The sequence below is a fragment of the Camelus ferus genome, chromosome 22 (genome assembly GCF_009834535.1).
Source record: "Camelus ferus isolate YT-003-E chromosome 22, BCGSAC_Cfer_1.0, whole genome shotgun sequence".
In the NCBI taxonomy this organism is placed as follows: domain Eukaryota; kingdom Metazoa; phylum Chordata; class Mammalia; order Artiodactyla; family Camelidae; genus Camelus; species Camelus ferus.
The window spans coordinates 8,234,826-8,252,911 of record NC_045717.1 but is presented as its reverse complement, the minus strand read 5'-3'; the positions used below and the strand labels follow the sequence as shown (position 1 = coordinate 8,252,911).

The following is an 18,086-nucleotide window of genomic DNA, read 5'->3' as shown; positions in this document are numbered from 1 at the left end:
TTTGAAAACTAGAGGAAGAGGCAATCACAAGTCAGGAAAAAGATAGTATCAAAGAAGTCATTCAAAGAACTGAAAGGAGTATCTCATTTTTACCCCCCAAATTGCTTTTTTTTTCCTTTTGAGGAATGAAAAGTTGTACCAGAAGTGGGAATTGGTCATAGTTTACAAAATATTTTGAACACGAAATATTGATCAAACCGAAATTACACTATAGCCATATGGGAAGAGGACGAAATGGAAAGGATGCCTAATGGGGCAGAGTGGAGAATGAGAGTGAAATCCTCGTCTTTTATGGTGGAGAGTTTACAGATAACACCAGAAAGAGGAAAACGTTTGTCTGAAAAGGGAACAGTACAAGCATATTATTGGCAACACCATCATAAATACCAAAATACCAATTACATCAGCTTAAAAGAAGTGGGGAAGTTCGTATGGTGAGAACCTGAAAGGGGCTGCTATTTTGTTGTTTTGTTTTCTTTTTTTAATAAACCTTGGAGAATGTTTTAAAACTGTCTACATTTGTAACTTTGATAAAAATAAATTCATATCACTGCCATTGAAGTAGTCAACATCAGTTATGTAACATAGAGTCCTCAAATGTTTAAAAATCTCATCTTATGCAATTAAAGGATGAGCATGTGTCAAAGTTTTATTTAATTAACTAGGGAACAAGCTGAACAATGAAAGAGCCAATTCAAAAGTATTTAGGATTCTTGATTTTTTGTGTGTGGGAGAAGAGATGCTTATATAAAATTGTCCTTAGATATAAGACAAAATTTCTACAGATCAGTGGAACCTTTAGCCAACCTGCAAAAAACCAAACAAACAAAAAATCACATTCTGTCATTTTTTTTTTCTACAAGTTAACCTCCAAATTTATAGGGCTGTACTATTTCTGGATTCTGATCAGTTGTGAGTGGTTGATCAAATAAATTTACATTTCCTGAGAGAGTAAGAGGACCTCCCCTCTCTCCCGCAATATGAGCTTATCAGAAATGCTCCATTAAAAAGCCATGCATCCTCATTTTGCTTTGTTTCCAAGTTTTGGATCTTTTTCCTAAACACTTGCCATAAATATAACTTTAAAAATAAACACAATAAAAATAAAACAGTGTTACTAAGTTCTAACTAGATGGTGTTGCGTACTGTCTGCTCCAACCTGAGGACTTCCTTCTTTGTTAAAAAGGAGTCTTGCATGAACTAAAGAGGTGTTAACATATATCAGCAGCAAAGACAGGTATTTCTACTTGGTGTCAACACAAGTGGTTGAAAGAAAACTGAAAAAAAAGGGACACCTTTCATGTAACGTGATTCAAAGTTATGAAATGCCATGCCTGTGTACTGTTGCTTAAAATCATCTCATATGTGGTATGCTGTATTATAACTCTGGGAGTACTGTGGGAGAGGAGAGCGGTGCTTTTTAATGGCATTCTGCAAAGTCCTTGAGCTGGCATCCGGTCTAGGGTGAACCCAGAAGACAGGTTGCCCCCTACTCCTTCCAGCTCTCCTTTTACTTTTAGGCTTATGCATAAGATTTCATTTAAAGAAAGGACTCCAAGTGTTTTCCAGATTTCACAGCCTATAGTTATTAAAAGAAAAAAAATCACTACGATTTGCAGTGTGTTTAGGTTGGATGGATTAATTTCTTTGCCAGGGCCATAATAGGAAGACTGACTTTGTCATTTCAATTACAAGCCACCGTTTAGTTCGTGCCCAGAAGACACTTTTCTAGAGGTTCCCTTCACTTGCCTGGCACTGGAGCAATTAAAGGCGGGTGATTTGTGGCTGCATTTTTACTGCTTAGCACAGGTTTATCATCTTGAAAGTTTTCCATTTGCATATATGCTATCCATTCTTTGGGTGACATTTCGATATCATCCAGAGTCTGGATTATGCATTGCCTTGTGCTGCACTTTCTGCTACGTGATTGGAATCTGCAAGCCGGACCCAAAGGCTGCTGCAGACCCAGGGGAATGTGCGTTGTAGCCACCGCTAATCGAAGGCTTACTGTGTGCCGGTCCTTCATACTGAGGGCTTTCCCTGCATCACCTTATTTATTCCTCAACCCCAGTACTTTAAGGTTTCTATTGTTTGCCATATTTTGTAAATAAAGAAGCTGAAACTCAGAGAGGAAAGGTAATTTGCCCAAGGTCACCCGGCTCAAATGAGCAGAATTGAGATTCAAACTCAAGTCTGCTGTACAACCTCCAATACTGGGAGCTTTCAGAGTGAAATGAATTGAGTTTGACAGTTTTCCACTTTTAAATACCAAACTTCCTGAGCAGTCTAATTGCTGCTCTTTTGACTAAGAAGAAATGGCTATTTAAAAGAAGCAAGGGGCAAGAGGTTACGGGGAAAAGGGGTTTTATTATCTTTATTGGTAAAGGAAGAGATGTAATCGTGGAAAAAAAGTGTCAAATGGATACTATCATATAAATTTGCAGTGGTCTTAGGTTGATGAAATTACAAAGGAATGCAGAGAAAATAGGAGAGTAATGAAAAATAGCACCGAAGATTTCCTAAAAGGGAAAGAAAAGATCAGAAGTCAGTGAAGGCAGTCAGAAGTTGGCTCAGTTGAAGGCAGGGTCAACCAGAGATCTGCGTTCATGTTCCAGGCAGCCCGAGTGAGTCTGAGTAAGGAGCAGACTCTGGAGCCAGACTGCTGGGCCTGAGTCCTTTTCCCCTGACTTTCTAGCTGGGTGACCCTGGACAAATTACTTAACCTCTCTGGGCTTCTGTTTCCTCATCTGAACAATGGAGATCATAATATTGCCCATCTTATTGTGAGAGGAGCTAAAATGTTTAGAAAGGTGCCAGGCATTTAGTAAGCACTCGCTAAGTGTTAACTATTGTTATTACTGTGGGCATCATGTTCACATAATACAAGAAATAGGAGATTGTAAGTCAGTAAAAAGGCTCCAAGAAACTAAGGGGAAGGAAGTTAGGAGAGAAGTTCACTGGCAGCCAAGGAGTAAGAGGGGATGCTCTCTCGCTTGCCCCTGAGCATTAGGAGGAAAATGCCAGATGTGGGGAAAGGCTGGGTGGCTCAAATCTAGCGAGACTGAGGTTTGGCTGGACTTGATACAGTGTGAGAACTTGTTTCCATAAACATATACTCTGTTGGAAGCTCTGGTGAGCTCCACAGGGGATTAGCCAAAGTGCAGAAGAAGTGAATCCGGGGCAGAGAAACCAAGCAAGCTCTAGGTTATTTATCTTTGGATGCCAATAGTCATTGGTCGGGGAGGGCTTTTTTTAATAAGCGCACCTTCTTTCATTTTCTTGCCTTCCCTCCCGCAACTGTGAATCCATTTTTCCTTTCATTTGTTACATTAAGAGACAAACCACAGTTAAGTTGAATGCAGCAAAGGTTAATAAGGTGCTTATGAACAAGTGAGTGGTCATCTGCTTTTTCCGCCACCATTTATTTAGCACTTTCTTTATGCCAGGCTTTGTCTAGGTCCTGGAGACACGGGATGTTCTCAAATCCAAGCCTCCGTCTCTAGAGCTGCACAGTGTGTTGTGTCATGGTTCTTAGCCATCAGGATAACCCACACAAAATTCAGGAATCACTGATACCCATGCTCTATCTCAGACCTACAAAGTCTCCTGCAGTGGAATTAGGCGAGTGTATTTTTCCAGAATTGCATGTGTCATTTTTATGTTCACATCAACCTTGAAAGACTGGTGAGAAAACCTTCCACAGTTTATAGATGAGGAAGTTAGAGCTCAGAGGGGTTAAGAGGATAAGTGAGGTCACACAGCTGGCAAGGGCCGAGTTGGAACTCAGACCGAGAGCTGCTGAATTTATAATCCCAAGGCTATTCCACTTGACCATGAGCACTCTCCCAGGTATGCATGGAAGAAACTCTGTGGCTTAAGTCTGTATGGGTGAAAGGAACTGGGGATGTATGTGAACATGCATGAGACTCTCGCCTACCACAGCATGTGCTCAAAAAGCATCAGCAAGTCCTACCCAAGGGTCAGGGGCTTGTATTTAAAGTGGACAGAATCCTATAAATGTTACAACCTGGTTTATTGTGGATTTCTTCCAAGGTAGATAATGCAGCTTCTACTGCACAAGCTCTCTAATAGTTAAGAGTTTCCATTATATAACTCCAGTCCCAGGCTCCAGAAACGCTGCCTCCTTTATTTGTCCCTCCAGCCTAAGGGTGATAGTGGCTGCCTGCTGTAGCTAATCCCTAAGTTACCTTGCTTGGTTGGTGTCTCAGCCTTTTCATCACTTGTATAACCAATTTCCTGCACTGAATTCCCTCCTTATTCCAGGTTGGATTCTGACTGTTACATGGATGAAGAAACCAAGGTTCAGAGAAGTAGGTGTAGCTCAGCCAACATAAAACAATAATTCTTGACAGAGTTAGTATTTCAAACCATAAGTTTCTGATTTCAGAGCTTAAGTTCTTACCCTTCGACTTAAATTTAAGGTGACTGGTGACATTCCTGGTGCCCAAAGCCAGGTGGTGATGGCGATGGAGATGGATGCTGATGGTGGTGATGATGATGGTGGTGGTGGTCTTGGTGATCACCGTGTTTGACCACTGATGCCTGTCCTTTAGAAGAGGTGTGCAGACCAGTGTCCTGGTTGTCACACAGATGTCTCTGATTGTGTTCCAGGCCTTCACCTACCACCACATCCAAGAAATCATGGTCCAGCTGCTTCGCACAGTGAACCGGACAGTCATCACGATGGGGCGAGATCACGTCCTGATTGTGAGTAGATGTTGTCCTCTTGTCAAATATTTCAAACTGTTTGGGGTCAAAGAATGAATTTTCGGGAACAGCTGGTCACGTCAGACACCCAGCACCAATCGTTGCTTTGTTTTGGAGAACAAGGGTCAGATTTTTCCCATGTGGGTTTGGGAGAATGTGAGAGTTCATTCAGGTTGCTGAAATGAAATTAGACTTAGGGCTTGTGTCCCAAGATGCGCGTTCCAGATGAGGGGAGCCTCTCCGAGCCTCGCCTCCCTCGTCTCTGAACAGTCGAAGTCTCTCTCACCAGAGAGAGGACTTTTTTGAGACCTGTCCTATCATGTCACTCCTTTGTTCAAACTCACTGCTGGATTTCCATCTCACTCCGAAAAGAACCTCTCCATCCTCTTTCAATCTCTACACCTTACTCCATCCTTCTTAGTATTTACCATCATATGATGTATGTATATCCTTTATTTATTTGTTTATTGTCTGGTTCTCCTTGTAAGAATATGAGCTCTGGAATGTAAAGACTTGTCTGTTTTGTTCATTTGTATCTATGGGCCCCTATAGCGGTGCCTGGCATATAGTAGGTACTTGATAAATACTTGTTGAATGAGTGAGTGAAAGAGTGAGTGAGTGAAATGAGTGAAGGAAAGAATGAAATGTACCAGGCAGGGACTCTAAAGTTTAATGAGGACAAGTGCTACTCGGCTTTGATTTGATTGACACAATGTGGGATTAGCCACACAGCTGCCAGCACCGCCAACTTCCCCATACGTCATGTGAAATTTCCTGATGTTTAAGTGTTGACAGCTAATTTAAAAAATGTCTATAAATATTTTATCATCCCCAAACAGCTAGATTCAACCTTCAGAAAGTCAGTTGGGGATCTCTGCTTTAAACTGGCCAGGTTTGGGGATGTTGGTTGTCCATACACTATAGTCCTGCTTCATGGATATGAACATAAGGTGCTCAGTGTTTATTCTTACAGTAGTGGCCAAGGATTTGATCCCTGGAAGCAACTGAGTGTAACAATCTTCTTTATACCCATTCGCTTCTGTCTGCTGTTGTCAGTGCACGGTTCCTTATGTCGTATCATGCACATTTAAAGGAGGGGTGACATCCTTAGAGACCACTAGCCATGCCGTGCCAGGTACTCTTGCCTTCCCGGGGCAGAGTCATGTAAGTCGTTCCACCTTAGAAGCATCACTATTTCTTACTCAGTTACAAGCTTCCATATCTGTGGTCCCCATAACACACCTTAGATAAGCATTTTATGACCTCCCTAATCTTTACTCTTTCTCCTTGGAGCCAGACCTACAGATGATCATCAATCCATTTGGCTCATTCCATTTATAGCAGGCTCTTAACTCGGTCTCTCCCTTAGAGCAGTGATTCTTTAAAACAGTGCCTGAATCATAGACAGCGCCAAGTAACCAGTGTCCATTACGATTTTTCTTTCTATCTGGCCCAGCGCGTCTCGCTGTCCCTTTGCATTATCAGCACAGGCAGGTGAGTATAGTTTGATCCTCTTTCACTACAGCCAGTTCTCTGAGCCTTTTATTTGATGCTCTGCCCTGGCTGCTTGCCCTTCCGGTGCACACTGCTCACTGCTGGCCTGTTCATCTTTGCCTGGACACTCCCCTACTCTAGAGTGTTCAGTGGCTCCCCACTGTCTACCAAATTAAGGCATAAATGCACTAGCCTGGCCATTCTTAGCTTCTGTGATGTGGCCATAACCAAAGTTTTCAGCCTTTTAATCTACTTTTCTCCATCCAGATATCCAGCCAAAATGGATGTCTGCATGTTGCCCGGGCATGCCTGGCACTTGATCATGTTCATGCTGCTTTCTTGGTTTGGAATTCCTTTTGGTACCATCTTAATCTGTGGAAGGGAATCCTACCTGGTCTTCAAGGTCCAACACAAGTACACTCCCTCATAAACCTGTACGAATCTCACCAGCTTTGTAGGGATCTTCTCATCTCTTCTAAATCACAGCTCTCCAGCTCTCTCTTCCTTTTTCATTAAGAAATCTGCTTCATAGAAGTATAATTTACATACGTTAAAGTTTAACCGTTGTATTCAGTTTGATGAGTTTTTGTAAATATATACAGTTACATAGCCAGCCCCATAATTCAGTTGAGAATACATTTTTCATCCCCAAAAGTTCCATTTGAAGTCGCTCTCCATCCCACCCCTACCCCTCCTCTCCCCACCCCTGCCCCAGGCAACTGCTCATCTACTTTCTGTCTCTATAGATTTGCCTTTCCTGGAAATTTCATATAAATGAAATCATACAATTTGAGGCCCTTGGTACCTGGCTTCTTTAGCGTAAGGTCTTTGAGGTTCATCCATATTTTAGGATATTATCACTACTTAATTCCTATTAATGGCTGAATAGTATTACATTGTATGAATATACTGCATTCTGTTTATTCATTTTCAGTTGATAGATACTTGAAGTGTTTCTAATTCTCGCTGTCATGAATAATGCTGTTATGAACATTCACATACAAATTTTGTGTAGACATATTTTCATTTTTCTTGGGTGGAAATCTAGGAACGGAATTGCCGGGGCACATGAGACGTGTGTGTCTAACTCTGTAAGAGACTGCCAGTTGTTTTCCCATTTTACCACCAGCAGTGTACGTGTTCTAGTTTATCTGCATCCTCACCACCACTTGCTATTGTCAGTCATTTGGAATTTAACAATTCTAGTGGATTTGTCACAATTCTGGCAGTATCTCATTATGGTTTTAATTTGCATTTCCCTGGTGACTAATGATATTGAGCATCTTTCCATATGCTCTGCCTCCTTTTCTGAGTCATTTTTATCTGTGAACCTGACATATATAGCTCCTCTCTTATACCCTAAGACTTTTGAAGCTTGGACCCATCTGTAAAATGGGGTAGTAACAGACCTTCTCTCATTGCTGTGAGAATTAAATGCAATGATACATGAGAAGCATTTGCACATAATATTCACTTATTTATTCAGTATTTTCTGAGAGCCTCTTATGTACTCAGCACAAGACTCAGAAATGAGTTAGGCATGGGTCTGTGCCCTCAGGAAAACCATGACCTCCAAAGGGATGTTTCTCAAATACTTCAAACTCACTGTATCCCAGACCCAACTCATCACCAGCCCCCTGGAGCCTCCTCTGCACGCCCTGTGTTCATGTTCATGATCTCAGCTTATGGTGCTGACCTCCTAGAACTGAGGCGCTGTCCTTGATCCCTCCCATTCGCTCATCCACCGCCACTGCTAAGTCCTGCTCTCTCCAGCACACCTGGCCCCAGCCCCTCCCCGCCTGGCTCCCCTGTTTGCTCTCAGAGCCCCCGTCCGCTCTCAGTCATCGGGCTTGCCGTACTTAGTCCATTGCAAGGTGATTTTCTGATTTTGTGCTCGTGCGTCCTACATTCTTTGGACCCCTTTGAGGGCAGGGACCACGTTTTACTCATTCCTTTATCCTTATCACCCAGCAGGGTGCCTGGCTTACTGTGGGTACCCAATAAATGTTTGTTGAGCAAATGAATGAGCGATATACTCCCTGAAAATGCTATGCTGTACCACACCTTCATATTTTTGTATTTGCTTTTCATTCAGTTTAGATTGTTTTTCCCTTTTTCGAGGAACGCTTTCTCTAAATACGGGGAACCCACATCTCACAATGTGGAAGCAGCGAAAGGAGTTTGTGTTTAGACTTTCCCTGCCCCCGGGTGGATTCCAGGAACCTTGCAGAGGTTCTGAGTTGCAAGCCGTGTCATCAGTCACAATGACTCTTGAGTTTGCTGGTGTAATTACAACGACGAGAGTGCTGAGTCTGGGGGGACTAGATGTGTGCAGCAAACACACGCCCTGGGAACAAGGATACACCTGAACTAGAAGGAGGAAATAAACAGATTTTTCCTAAGATATAGCTTCATATTCATAGCGTGGGGCTTTCCAGCAATTCTTAGAATAGAACTCTCTCCTCCAAATTAAAGAAAATGATGTTGGAAAGTAATTACTCAGAGGTCAGAGGTCCCTGTCTTAGCGCCAAAGGCCCCAATTTAATTTCAAATTGAAATTTGACAAGGAGGAGAGATCCCCATTCTAACCATCACTTTTAATTTTCCAGATATGATTTTTATTGGTTAGTTTCCATTACTTTGGGATATTAAACAATCAATATTTACGGCAAACACCAGACATGTCTTGTTCCTCTGAAATCTCAAGAAGGTCTCGACTGAGTGTAGGGTGGCTGGCTGTTCTCACGTCATTATGTGGGATTAAATAGTGACTTTTTTTTCTTATTTGTAGGAGCAGAAATGTGATAAAAAGGTGTTAGCTGTTAAAATTACAGGAACCATAGGGCTGGAGTGGATCGATTCTTGTGCACAGCACGTTGTAATTATCGTTTGCTGGAAATCACCATTCCTGATCTTTTCTGTAGCTCATCTGCCTGAACAATGAAGTGTTGATGGTGACAAATGAGCAAAAGGAAATTTTACAGAAACAAATGCAAAAAAACTTCTACATGACTGCTGCCCTCTCTTCCCCTCTTTGCCAGAGTCTGACCTGTCAGATAAATATTTGTTCACTTATGTTACCAAGGATGTTGACTCTGGTGTTGAGAAGAGCAGCACGACTTGGTAGGAAGGACATTTTAGATAAGGGAGAGCAGGAGAAAGTTTCCGAGCTGCAGACCTTGGTTTCTTCTGTGCAATGAACTCCATCATTTTTGAGATCTTTTTCGTATATCTAAGTTTCCTAACTTGGTCAATGCCTGGGCTCTTTCCCAGTCTCCCAAGCTCCTGAGCCAGGGACAGAAAGTAGATTTCACTTCATGCACCAACTCTGGTGGGTTGGCAGCGGCTGCCTTTTGCACTGTGTTGAGAAAGATTCTGAGGCTGCATCTTGGCTCGGTGGGAAGAGGTGCTGAATTGATTAGTGATGTCTGTCGCAGGCATAAGAGATTGGAGAATAGTGATGTATGCAAGGTTCTTGCAAATATTATGTATTGACTGAAGTCGTGGTGTTTCTCTGGTCCAATCTGAAAGCTCTTATATATCAGATATTCCCTTCCCATGTATTCTTGGTTCCTTTAAGAAGGTTGTGGTGTAAAAGCAGAAGCATGATGGAAAAAGCCAATTATCTGAGAGCTTACATTTTAGCAGGTAATGGCTTCTATGTGCTGCGTGTCCTATTTTATCAAATGTAAGACGCACCGTGATTTTATGTGCCCATTAGAAAAAGAATATGCTACCCATCATATTGCGACACTGTAGTTTTATTGTTGCATTGATTATAATCTTCAGAGATTGCTAAAATATAAAAAAAGTACGTTTGACTGAAAATCCCTGTTGTGTGATTGGAGCTCATCTTTGAGTCCTCACAGCCAAGTGTCATCCTCTCCCACTGTTCAGGAGAATAGACTGACTGAGCTTCAGAGGATGGAAACATCAAGGCCAAAGTCACACAGCAGCTAGGAGCAGGACGGGCTGTGAACCCAGGGATGTCCACTGTCAGCCCACGTGGACCTTGTGCTGTCTCACAGGTCTTGGAGTGTGAGGAAAGGTGTCCAGGCCTGCGTGTGCAGGTGAGGGGGGTATCAGGGAACTCCTCCCCTCTCCCCGGCCTCTGGCCAGTGAATCCTGCTGCTGACAGCTCTAGAGAAGGCTGTCCCCTGCCTCTGGCCTCCCCAGTGCTGGGGATGGACAGTCCCACAGGGGAATCAATCAGGAAACCTAAGCACCACCAGCACCACCAGAAGTTCTTGGAAGAGAAAAGATCTGGTGATTTTGTTCAAATTGGGCTCTAGCTTTTATTTTGGGTCGTTAAAATAAGCCTCTGGGTGATATATTTTGGGCCTAATTACCCCAGTTTTCGCAGAAGAGTCTTTTGAGTGATTAAATAAAGGTAAATGCAATTGGCATGATTCCAGTTCCCGAATTTCAGAGCAGTTTATTCAAAAAGGAAGAAGAAAGTGGAAATCACTCCATCCTCCATTGCTTCACCTCACAAGAGCGCTGAAGACTCCAGAAAATGCCCGAGTCATCAAAGAGCCAGGGTTCCAAAGCTCTGACTTCACTTTGTAAATGGCAAATGGCCAGTGGCCCACCTACATGGTCGCTCTCTGCTGCACTGTGAACCCAAAGACTCCAGAGGCCTGTGCAGGGGACACAGCCAGGCAGCGTCAGCTCCACCCAGCCCCGTCCCATGGAGAGCACGTGTGAGGACACTCTAGGACCTGAGGAGGCAGAGAGCCCAGCCAGAAGTGGCTGGTTGACTCTTGACCTTCACAGTGACTCCACACTTTGTTAAAAAGGAATATTTATAATAAAGATATCATTTGTTGAGCAAATGTCCTGTGTTCGAGGCAGGAAGCTGGGTGCCATATGGGTTTAACCTCACTTAGCCTGCATCGGGTACTCATATTTCACACCTGAGGTAACTGAGGCACAGAGGGCTTATGCAATTTGTCAATCATCACACAGCTTAATAGTGGAGGAACTAGGATTTGAACTCAAGCCATGCTATTGCTGGAGTCCCTGCTCTTAAATCTCACAGCATGCACTATCCACACCTTAAGTTGCTATTTAAGCATCAAATATTTTAAAGGTAATAGTGAGCACCTTAAATTCAGTTGCTGCCCTGCCTAGAGCATGGTATCCAATAGGGTGACCTATGTGGTAACTTTCAGAAACCTTTAAGAATTTTGGTGGTTTTATGATGACGATGGTATCTTTAGGATCAGTCTCCTCAATTCTGGTAGTTGAACCATTAAAAACCCATAAAAAATCAGAAGAATTTTCTGTCTACTTGAATGTTGGTACTTACAAAATAGCAGGTTTAATAGAGGAAGCCAACTAGAATGGAAACACGGAGATTCTACAGAGTTTTGGGTGGAGAGAGTCTCTTGCTTTCACATCCAGCTCGTCTCCAGGTTCCATTCACTCTGGATCTAAAGGACTCTCAAGTCCAAGTGCTTCTCTCTACCACCAATGCCACTAGTCTGCCATTGCTACATCTTCTCATAAGACAACGGCTTCCTCTCTTGTCCCTTTCAAATTCTTCACTCTGTAGCCAACATGGTCGTATAAGGTGGCACCTTCTTGGAGAGAAAGCATGAGTGGCCCCCAGTGGCCGAGGATGAAGGCTCACGTGCTCACCAGGGCTCTCAGGTACCCATTCGGGGGCTGTGTCTTTCCCCAGCGCACCTTACTTCCCACCAACTCAACGGAACTGCTCTCCTTGTCCCAGGATGCTGCCTTTCTCCTCTGCATCCTCCTGCAGGCCATTCTCTCTGCCTAGAACATACCCCTCTTACCTTTCTTTCCAAGACCTTCCCCCTCACAAACTCTTCTTCATTCTTAATGTCTTCACCCACGTTCCACTCAGCCAAGTAAGTGTCCTTCTGCTCTCTTCAAGCTGAACCTCCCTCATGTACTCATGATCCTGTCACGAGAACGTCCTTCCTAGCAACTGCAGATCATTGCCTGTCTTCATCACTTCTGCATCTCGAAGACACACTGGTTCCTTGGCATGCACGATGATCTCAAGGAATACCTGCCGAAGGCATGAAAGATTTCTGCTGCCTGTTTTATTTGCATAGAAACCATCCTTCTATTACTTACTATGTGTTACTTGCTTTATCCTTATGCAGATGTTACTCTTATTACCTTTGTGACATGACTAAGCTAGGAGAGTAAGGGAGGAAAAAGAATTGTTATTGAGTAACTGGACCAAATGGAAAAGGAATGGTGGAGGGGGGAGAATGTATTCATTCTCTTCAGAGGATGCATGTGTCGGTGATAACGAGAGTTAACATTTCCAGAGTATTTGTTTTGTGTCAGAGATGATCCCATTTAATCCGTGAGGTTGACAAAATTATGGTCCCCTCTCAAAGGGGAAACAGTGATCAGAGGGCTTAAGCCCCTTGTCCAGAATTACACACCCGGGAAGGAGAGAGCTTGAGTCCAAACCCGAATCTACAGAGTTCGAAGCTGACGTCTTCAGCACTTCACTGGACATAGCTGGGAAATTGTTTCCCTGAGATAAAATTCATTTGAGAAAATTCCTGAGAGAGTAAATAAGTGTGTGTATGTGTGTGTGTTAGAGGGAGATCAGTTAAGAAGGAAAATAAACGTTACAGAAGATCCCTGAGGTTCCAGTTGGTGACTAAAAGACAGTGTCATTAGCTTGGGGTGGCTTGGCAGCTGCTTGATACAGTTAATGTAGATGGTGCTTGTATCCAGTGGGTGGGGAAGCTTTGCTTTGATAAGGATTTTGGTAATTGCATATCAAGGAGTACTTGGCCTAAAATATATATGCAAAAAAAAAAAATGGATTAGTACCTCAACTTCCGGGAGGAACCCGTAGCATTATATGGGCAGAAGTCAGTTATCAAGGTCGATTTTGTAGAACTGGGTCTCGTTCTTGAGTGACATGAAAAATGTGAGTAGGTGGAGAAGAAAGGTTAAGGGATTGTTGGAGGGAGCAGCATTTCTTGCCTTATGCCCATCCCCCTGGTCTGCAAAACCTTCTCCCATTCTTCAAGACCCTCTTTCTTCAGTGACCTCAATGTCCTTGGTCCATTTTTCGATTACAGCATTACCTTGTCATAGCAGAATTTTCTTTTTCCCTATCTATGTTTCACAGTGGACTGAGATCCTTGAGGAAAGGGACTGTGTCCTCTTATCTTGGCAGTTCTGTTTATCGGACCCGAGCATGGCATGTAACAGGGGCGCTCATCGAAGCCGCGGGACTGAATGAGTGAAAAGAACAAAGCTAATTGAAAGCACCCAGATTCATATCTAGCTTTAAAAGAATTCTGATTCAAAAAACAAGTTGAGAAAAGATTTATTTCATGTGAGGCTTTCCCTTAAGGAACTTTTTTCTTTTTTTTTTTTAAATCTTTATCTATTGATTCGGTTTTATTTTATTTTATTTTATTTTTTAATTGAGTGGAACTTTTTTCTTTTTAATATAAAATTCCCCAATACTTTACCAGCCCCATGTAGTAGCATTCTTTTAGACAAATTAAAGTGTGAGAGATGGAGCATTAAAAAAGCCAGTCTCATTCTCCAAGCCTTCCTTTTGTTCTATAATGAGCCACAGTGATGGGCACTGAGAAGAAATACAAAATTCCTAAATTTTTTGAAACAACCACTGCCTTCTCCCTGGCCCACCTAATCGAGCAAACCTTTGCTACAAGGAAAGCGTGTTCCTAGAAAATAAACACGCTGCTTCCATGACAGTACCACACGTGGGCTCAGTAACATGCCTTGTGCTTCTGCAGGGGAGTTGAGCTCAGGCTGTAGAGAAGCTGGGGCCCCCACTGGCCACCCAGGGGCTGCTGTTGTCAGCACCTGGAGAGGGAGAAGCAGAGACCGAGTTTGGGAATCATACAGTGTGTACTAGGAAATGCATGACCAGTGCGTCATTATCCTAGTGAAATTGCCTGCAACTATCTCAGTGTCTATTGGCTTCTGTTAGGGGAGCTGGACATACCTGACTTTGAACATGTAATTTTAAGTGTGTTCTTAAATGTTAGACTCCGCTGTGTCTCCTGTCCTATTTCCTGGCACTAGAAGAGAGGCCAGTCTCTTCTTGTCCTTGGAGAACCTTGGACACTGTACGATGTCTTCCATTTGGGCATTGACTGAGGACCCTCGCACCCAGCATTGCTCTCTCAGGGCTGTGGCTGTTGGGGCACAAGGTATGGCGTTTGAAAGGATTTTACTGGCTGGGAACTGGTTCTCTTTTTTTCAAGGAGTGAGGTGACCTTATTCCGTAGCTAGGAAGTCTCTTCACTTCACAGTTCTGCTCCTCAGTTTCCTTATCTCTGAAATGGGGCTAATGATGGTTATTACCTACCTGTCAATCCCATGGTGAGGACTGAGTGAAAACGGATGCACAGGGCTCTCAGCACAGGGCTTAACACATCGCAGACCCTCGGTTAATAAGAGCCCTTATCTTCCTCCTGCAGTGCCGCCGCCTTGCCCCTGCTTTCTTGGCAGGTGTTATGAGTCAGATTACAAACTGTTTATTTTATGGCCCTGACTTGGGATGGTCTCCTGGGTTTGTGAATTATTGTTAAGCTGTTGCTACAGCTGGTCTGTGAATAGAGCCCCGCCCTGAGATGAAACCAGCCACCAGATGTCTGCCACAAAGTCGTGAATCCCAGACAGGAGAAAGGGTGCCTTCCCTGGGAACATTGTGGAGGGATGGGAGCTGCCTGCGGAGAAACCCTGGTGGAACAAGGGAATCAATTCCATCAAATGATCCTTCAAACTCAGAACCCATTTTTCTAGGTTCATGCTGCATTCATACAGGGATGCATTTGTGTAGCCATTAAATATTTATGATAAATTTTTAATAACGTGAAGAAATTCTGTGACTTAAATATAGAGAAAGGATTGTAGAAATACAGCAGCACCAATAAGAAAGCCATCTTGGGGCCCTGAAGGGCAGGGAGGGGAAGACACGTAGCCCCTCACCAGCAGCTCCGCACCTCCTAGAGGGCAGACCCAAGGGCCCTGTTCTGAAGCTAAAATAATACTGCTGTCTTCTGCTTAAAGGACACATGATTTGTACATTTCTGCAGTTTTACTTCTTCTAAATGCTTTTGCTTTCCTTTTATAATCAGGGGGAAAAAAACCCTCAAAGACTATTTCTTTAAAAATAGGAATTAATGAGATAGTCAAACTTACTGAAGCATTTTCATGTATATAATTTCACTTTTCTCATAACCAGCCTGTGAAGCCAGAAAGGCAGATGGTTTCATTCTGAAGGCAGAGGTGGGGGATGGAGGTGAAGGTACTTGCTCAAAATTATGCAGAAAATCAGGGGCTGCAGTCAAGACTCCTGTCTTTGTTCTGGTCTGTCTCTCTACCCTGGACTGTTTTTCCTCTTGATGTTTCCATCTCCATATTTTCTCCCAATTCATTCAACAAACCTATATGAGGCATTTACAGCATCTCAGGCAATGTGATAAACACTTGGAGACTCCCAGGGAGGCAGATGACGATTTCTGTTCCCCAGGACTTTGCTCCCTGGTGCGGATGAGTGTGAGGGGTTGACAAAAGAAATGTCAAGAGAATATAAGCAGCAGTCTGTACAAAGCACCACGAGTACTTGGAGGATGGAGTGACTAATCCCATGGCAGGGGCGGGGAATGATCAGAGAAAGTTGCACAGAGGAGTTGACATTTAAATTGCAACTTGCTATCTAGCAGAGGAGTTAAGAGTCCAGACTCTCAAGTTTGGCAGACCTTGAAAGAACTCCAGCCTTCACCATCTCACATTTGTCGACTTGGACGAATTACTTATCTCCCTCCAAACCTCAATTATTCTTCTGGGAAATGGGGGTAATCATTAGCTACTTTATGTTAATTTTTGAGGAATATATAAGATAATGGAAGCAAAACATTTAATAACGGCCCATTATAACTTAAAGAAACTATAGCCTTTGTTATCATGATTATTAATAATGAGCCTACTGTTTATTTATTCCCCTCAAATGAAAGTTATTTCCCATGGTAAATAGGTCATGGAACAGTGTCCTAGGTAGAGGGAACAGTATGTCCTAAATCACTAACATGTAATATCCTCTGACATTTGAGAAATTAAGGAGCTGGGTACAGGCAAAAGTGGAGTAGTAGGAAGTTGGGCTATACATACCAGGTTGGAGTCAGATTGTAAGGAACCTTGCTGCTGTGAGGGGAATTTTATGCTCTGGATGGTGGTGGGGTGAAAAAGAGATAAAAAAGCTGGGAATGGCACGGCCAGATATGTGTCTTAGAGAGATCCCCAAGCAGCTGAGAGGAGGCTGGATCCAAGGGAGCTGGAAAACTGTAAGAAAAGTAGATTTTGAAGGCCAGTGCAGTGACATGGAACAGAGAAGGGCTCATAATGTCACAGTCTTCTGCTTCAATTAAACAAAGACTTCCTGGGCTCAAGACTTTACAAGGGGAAGAAAGCAGTTCCTACTCTCACGACATGTTGCCTATAGTGGGGAAAGAGGGGGAAAAGTAGAAATAGCTATAATTCAAGACAAATAATCATCATAAGAGAATGACGAGGACAGCATTAAGAGCATCAGAAGGAGATGGGGGCACAAAGAGCGTGACATCCAGGTAGGCAAGTCAGAGAAGGACGTGTGCTCATTGTTGGAGTCCGTCCCCGCCCCTCACTGGACCGTAGTAAGCTCTGTGAGGCAAAGGCTGCGTCTGTAGTTTTCTTGCCTGGCACAGAGAATGGATCCCATAACTGTTTATTGAAAAAAAAAAGGTGATTATGGGCTGAGGTTCATCTGAGAAGATTCCTTGGAGCTGGTGGATGCGTAGTAGTGGAGAAGGAGGGGTCAGTTCCAGGAATTCCAGTCGGGTCAGTGGTCCCGTTTGCAAACGCTGATGCTTTGCACAGCTTTGATTTTGCTCTCGTTGATCCCTGATCACAGAAAGCATATTGTTTTTTACCTTGAAACAAACAAGCAAACAAAAACCAGTGACAACAACACATGACTTTTCTCATCTGTCACCCACGTGGGAGCTCTGCATGTGGGATTAGGTTCTGTTGGGGCTTGGTGTGCTCGGTGGAAGAGCTGTGTGAACCACTCGATTTCGACAATTAAAATGACTCAGCCCATTTGGCTCAGCAGGAAGAAGGCTTCTCTATCAGCATAACCAGGGTATCACAACATCGCGTGTGCTACCTGGGAAACCAAGCGCAGGCACTGATGAGAGGTCACTGTGTTTGGCTGAAGATTTAAGAAATGTATATTGAGGTTTTGCCAGAAGAAAAAAAAATATGGGTTTCACTGAAGTGAACTTTAATACCATAGTTATGGATTCTGAGAATCTGTGAAAGGCATCCATGCTACTAAAGCTTTTATTTGCTTTGGAGCAAATAATTCTTTGGTGTGATGCTTGCTGCCATTTCATTTTGGTTGTGGTTTAAGCCAAGACAAAATGCTTTGCCCAAAACGCTTCTTTAGTTAGACAGACCCTGTCTCCTTTAAATTGCATTTTGTCTGAAATGGACTAGGTCATCATGTAATAAATTCTGGCATTTAAATGGAAACATTACAGCAAAAAATAGTTAACAATCTGCTTTAATTTCAAAACTAATTTTCTGTTTCATACAGGAAGGCAGTATCTTGGTAAAATGTGCAAAATACATTGGGATTTAATTATGATGGCAATTTGTTCTGAAACAAGGTTAAGCTGGGCTGTCAATACTCAAGATAAATGTGGTGAGGGAGGACGGTAGTGGCTTGATGTTCTTGGGTCCTGAATGCCATGCGGACCGCAGAGAAATAGGAAGCCCTGGCCACATTAGCTGCTGAGGGCCCTAATCAGTGGGAGGCTGTGTGCTCCTGGGGGCACAGA

At 43.2% G+C, this 18,086-nt stretch overlaps 1 protein-coding gene across 2 annotated transcripts in view; it reads left to right on the top strand.

The window, feature by feature from the left end:
* Positions 1-18,086, top strand: part of DOCK2 (dedicator of cytokinesis 2) — a 371,427-nt gene that overhangs the window by 153,656 nt on the left and 199,685 nt on the right. For both annotated transcript variants that reach the window (XM_014563918.2, XM_032465120.1), the window contains one exon: positions 4,633-4,728. In XM_014563918.2, the coding sequence (XP_014419404.2) occupies positions 4,633-4,728 (96 nt within the window). The remainder of the gene's footprint in view (positions 1-4,632; positions 4,729-18,086) is intronic.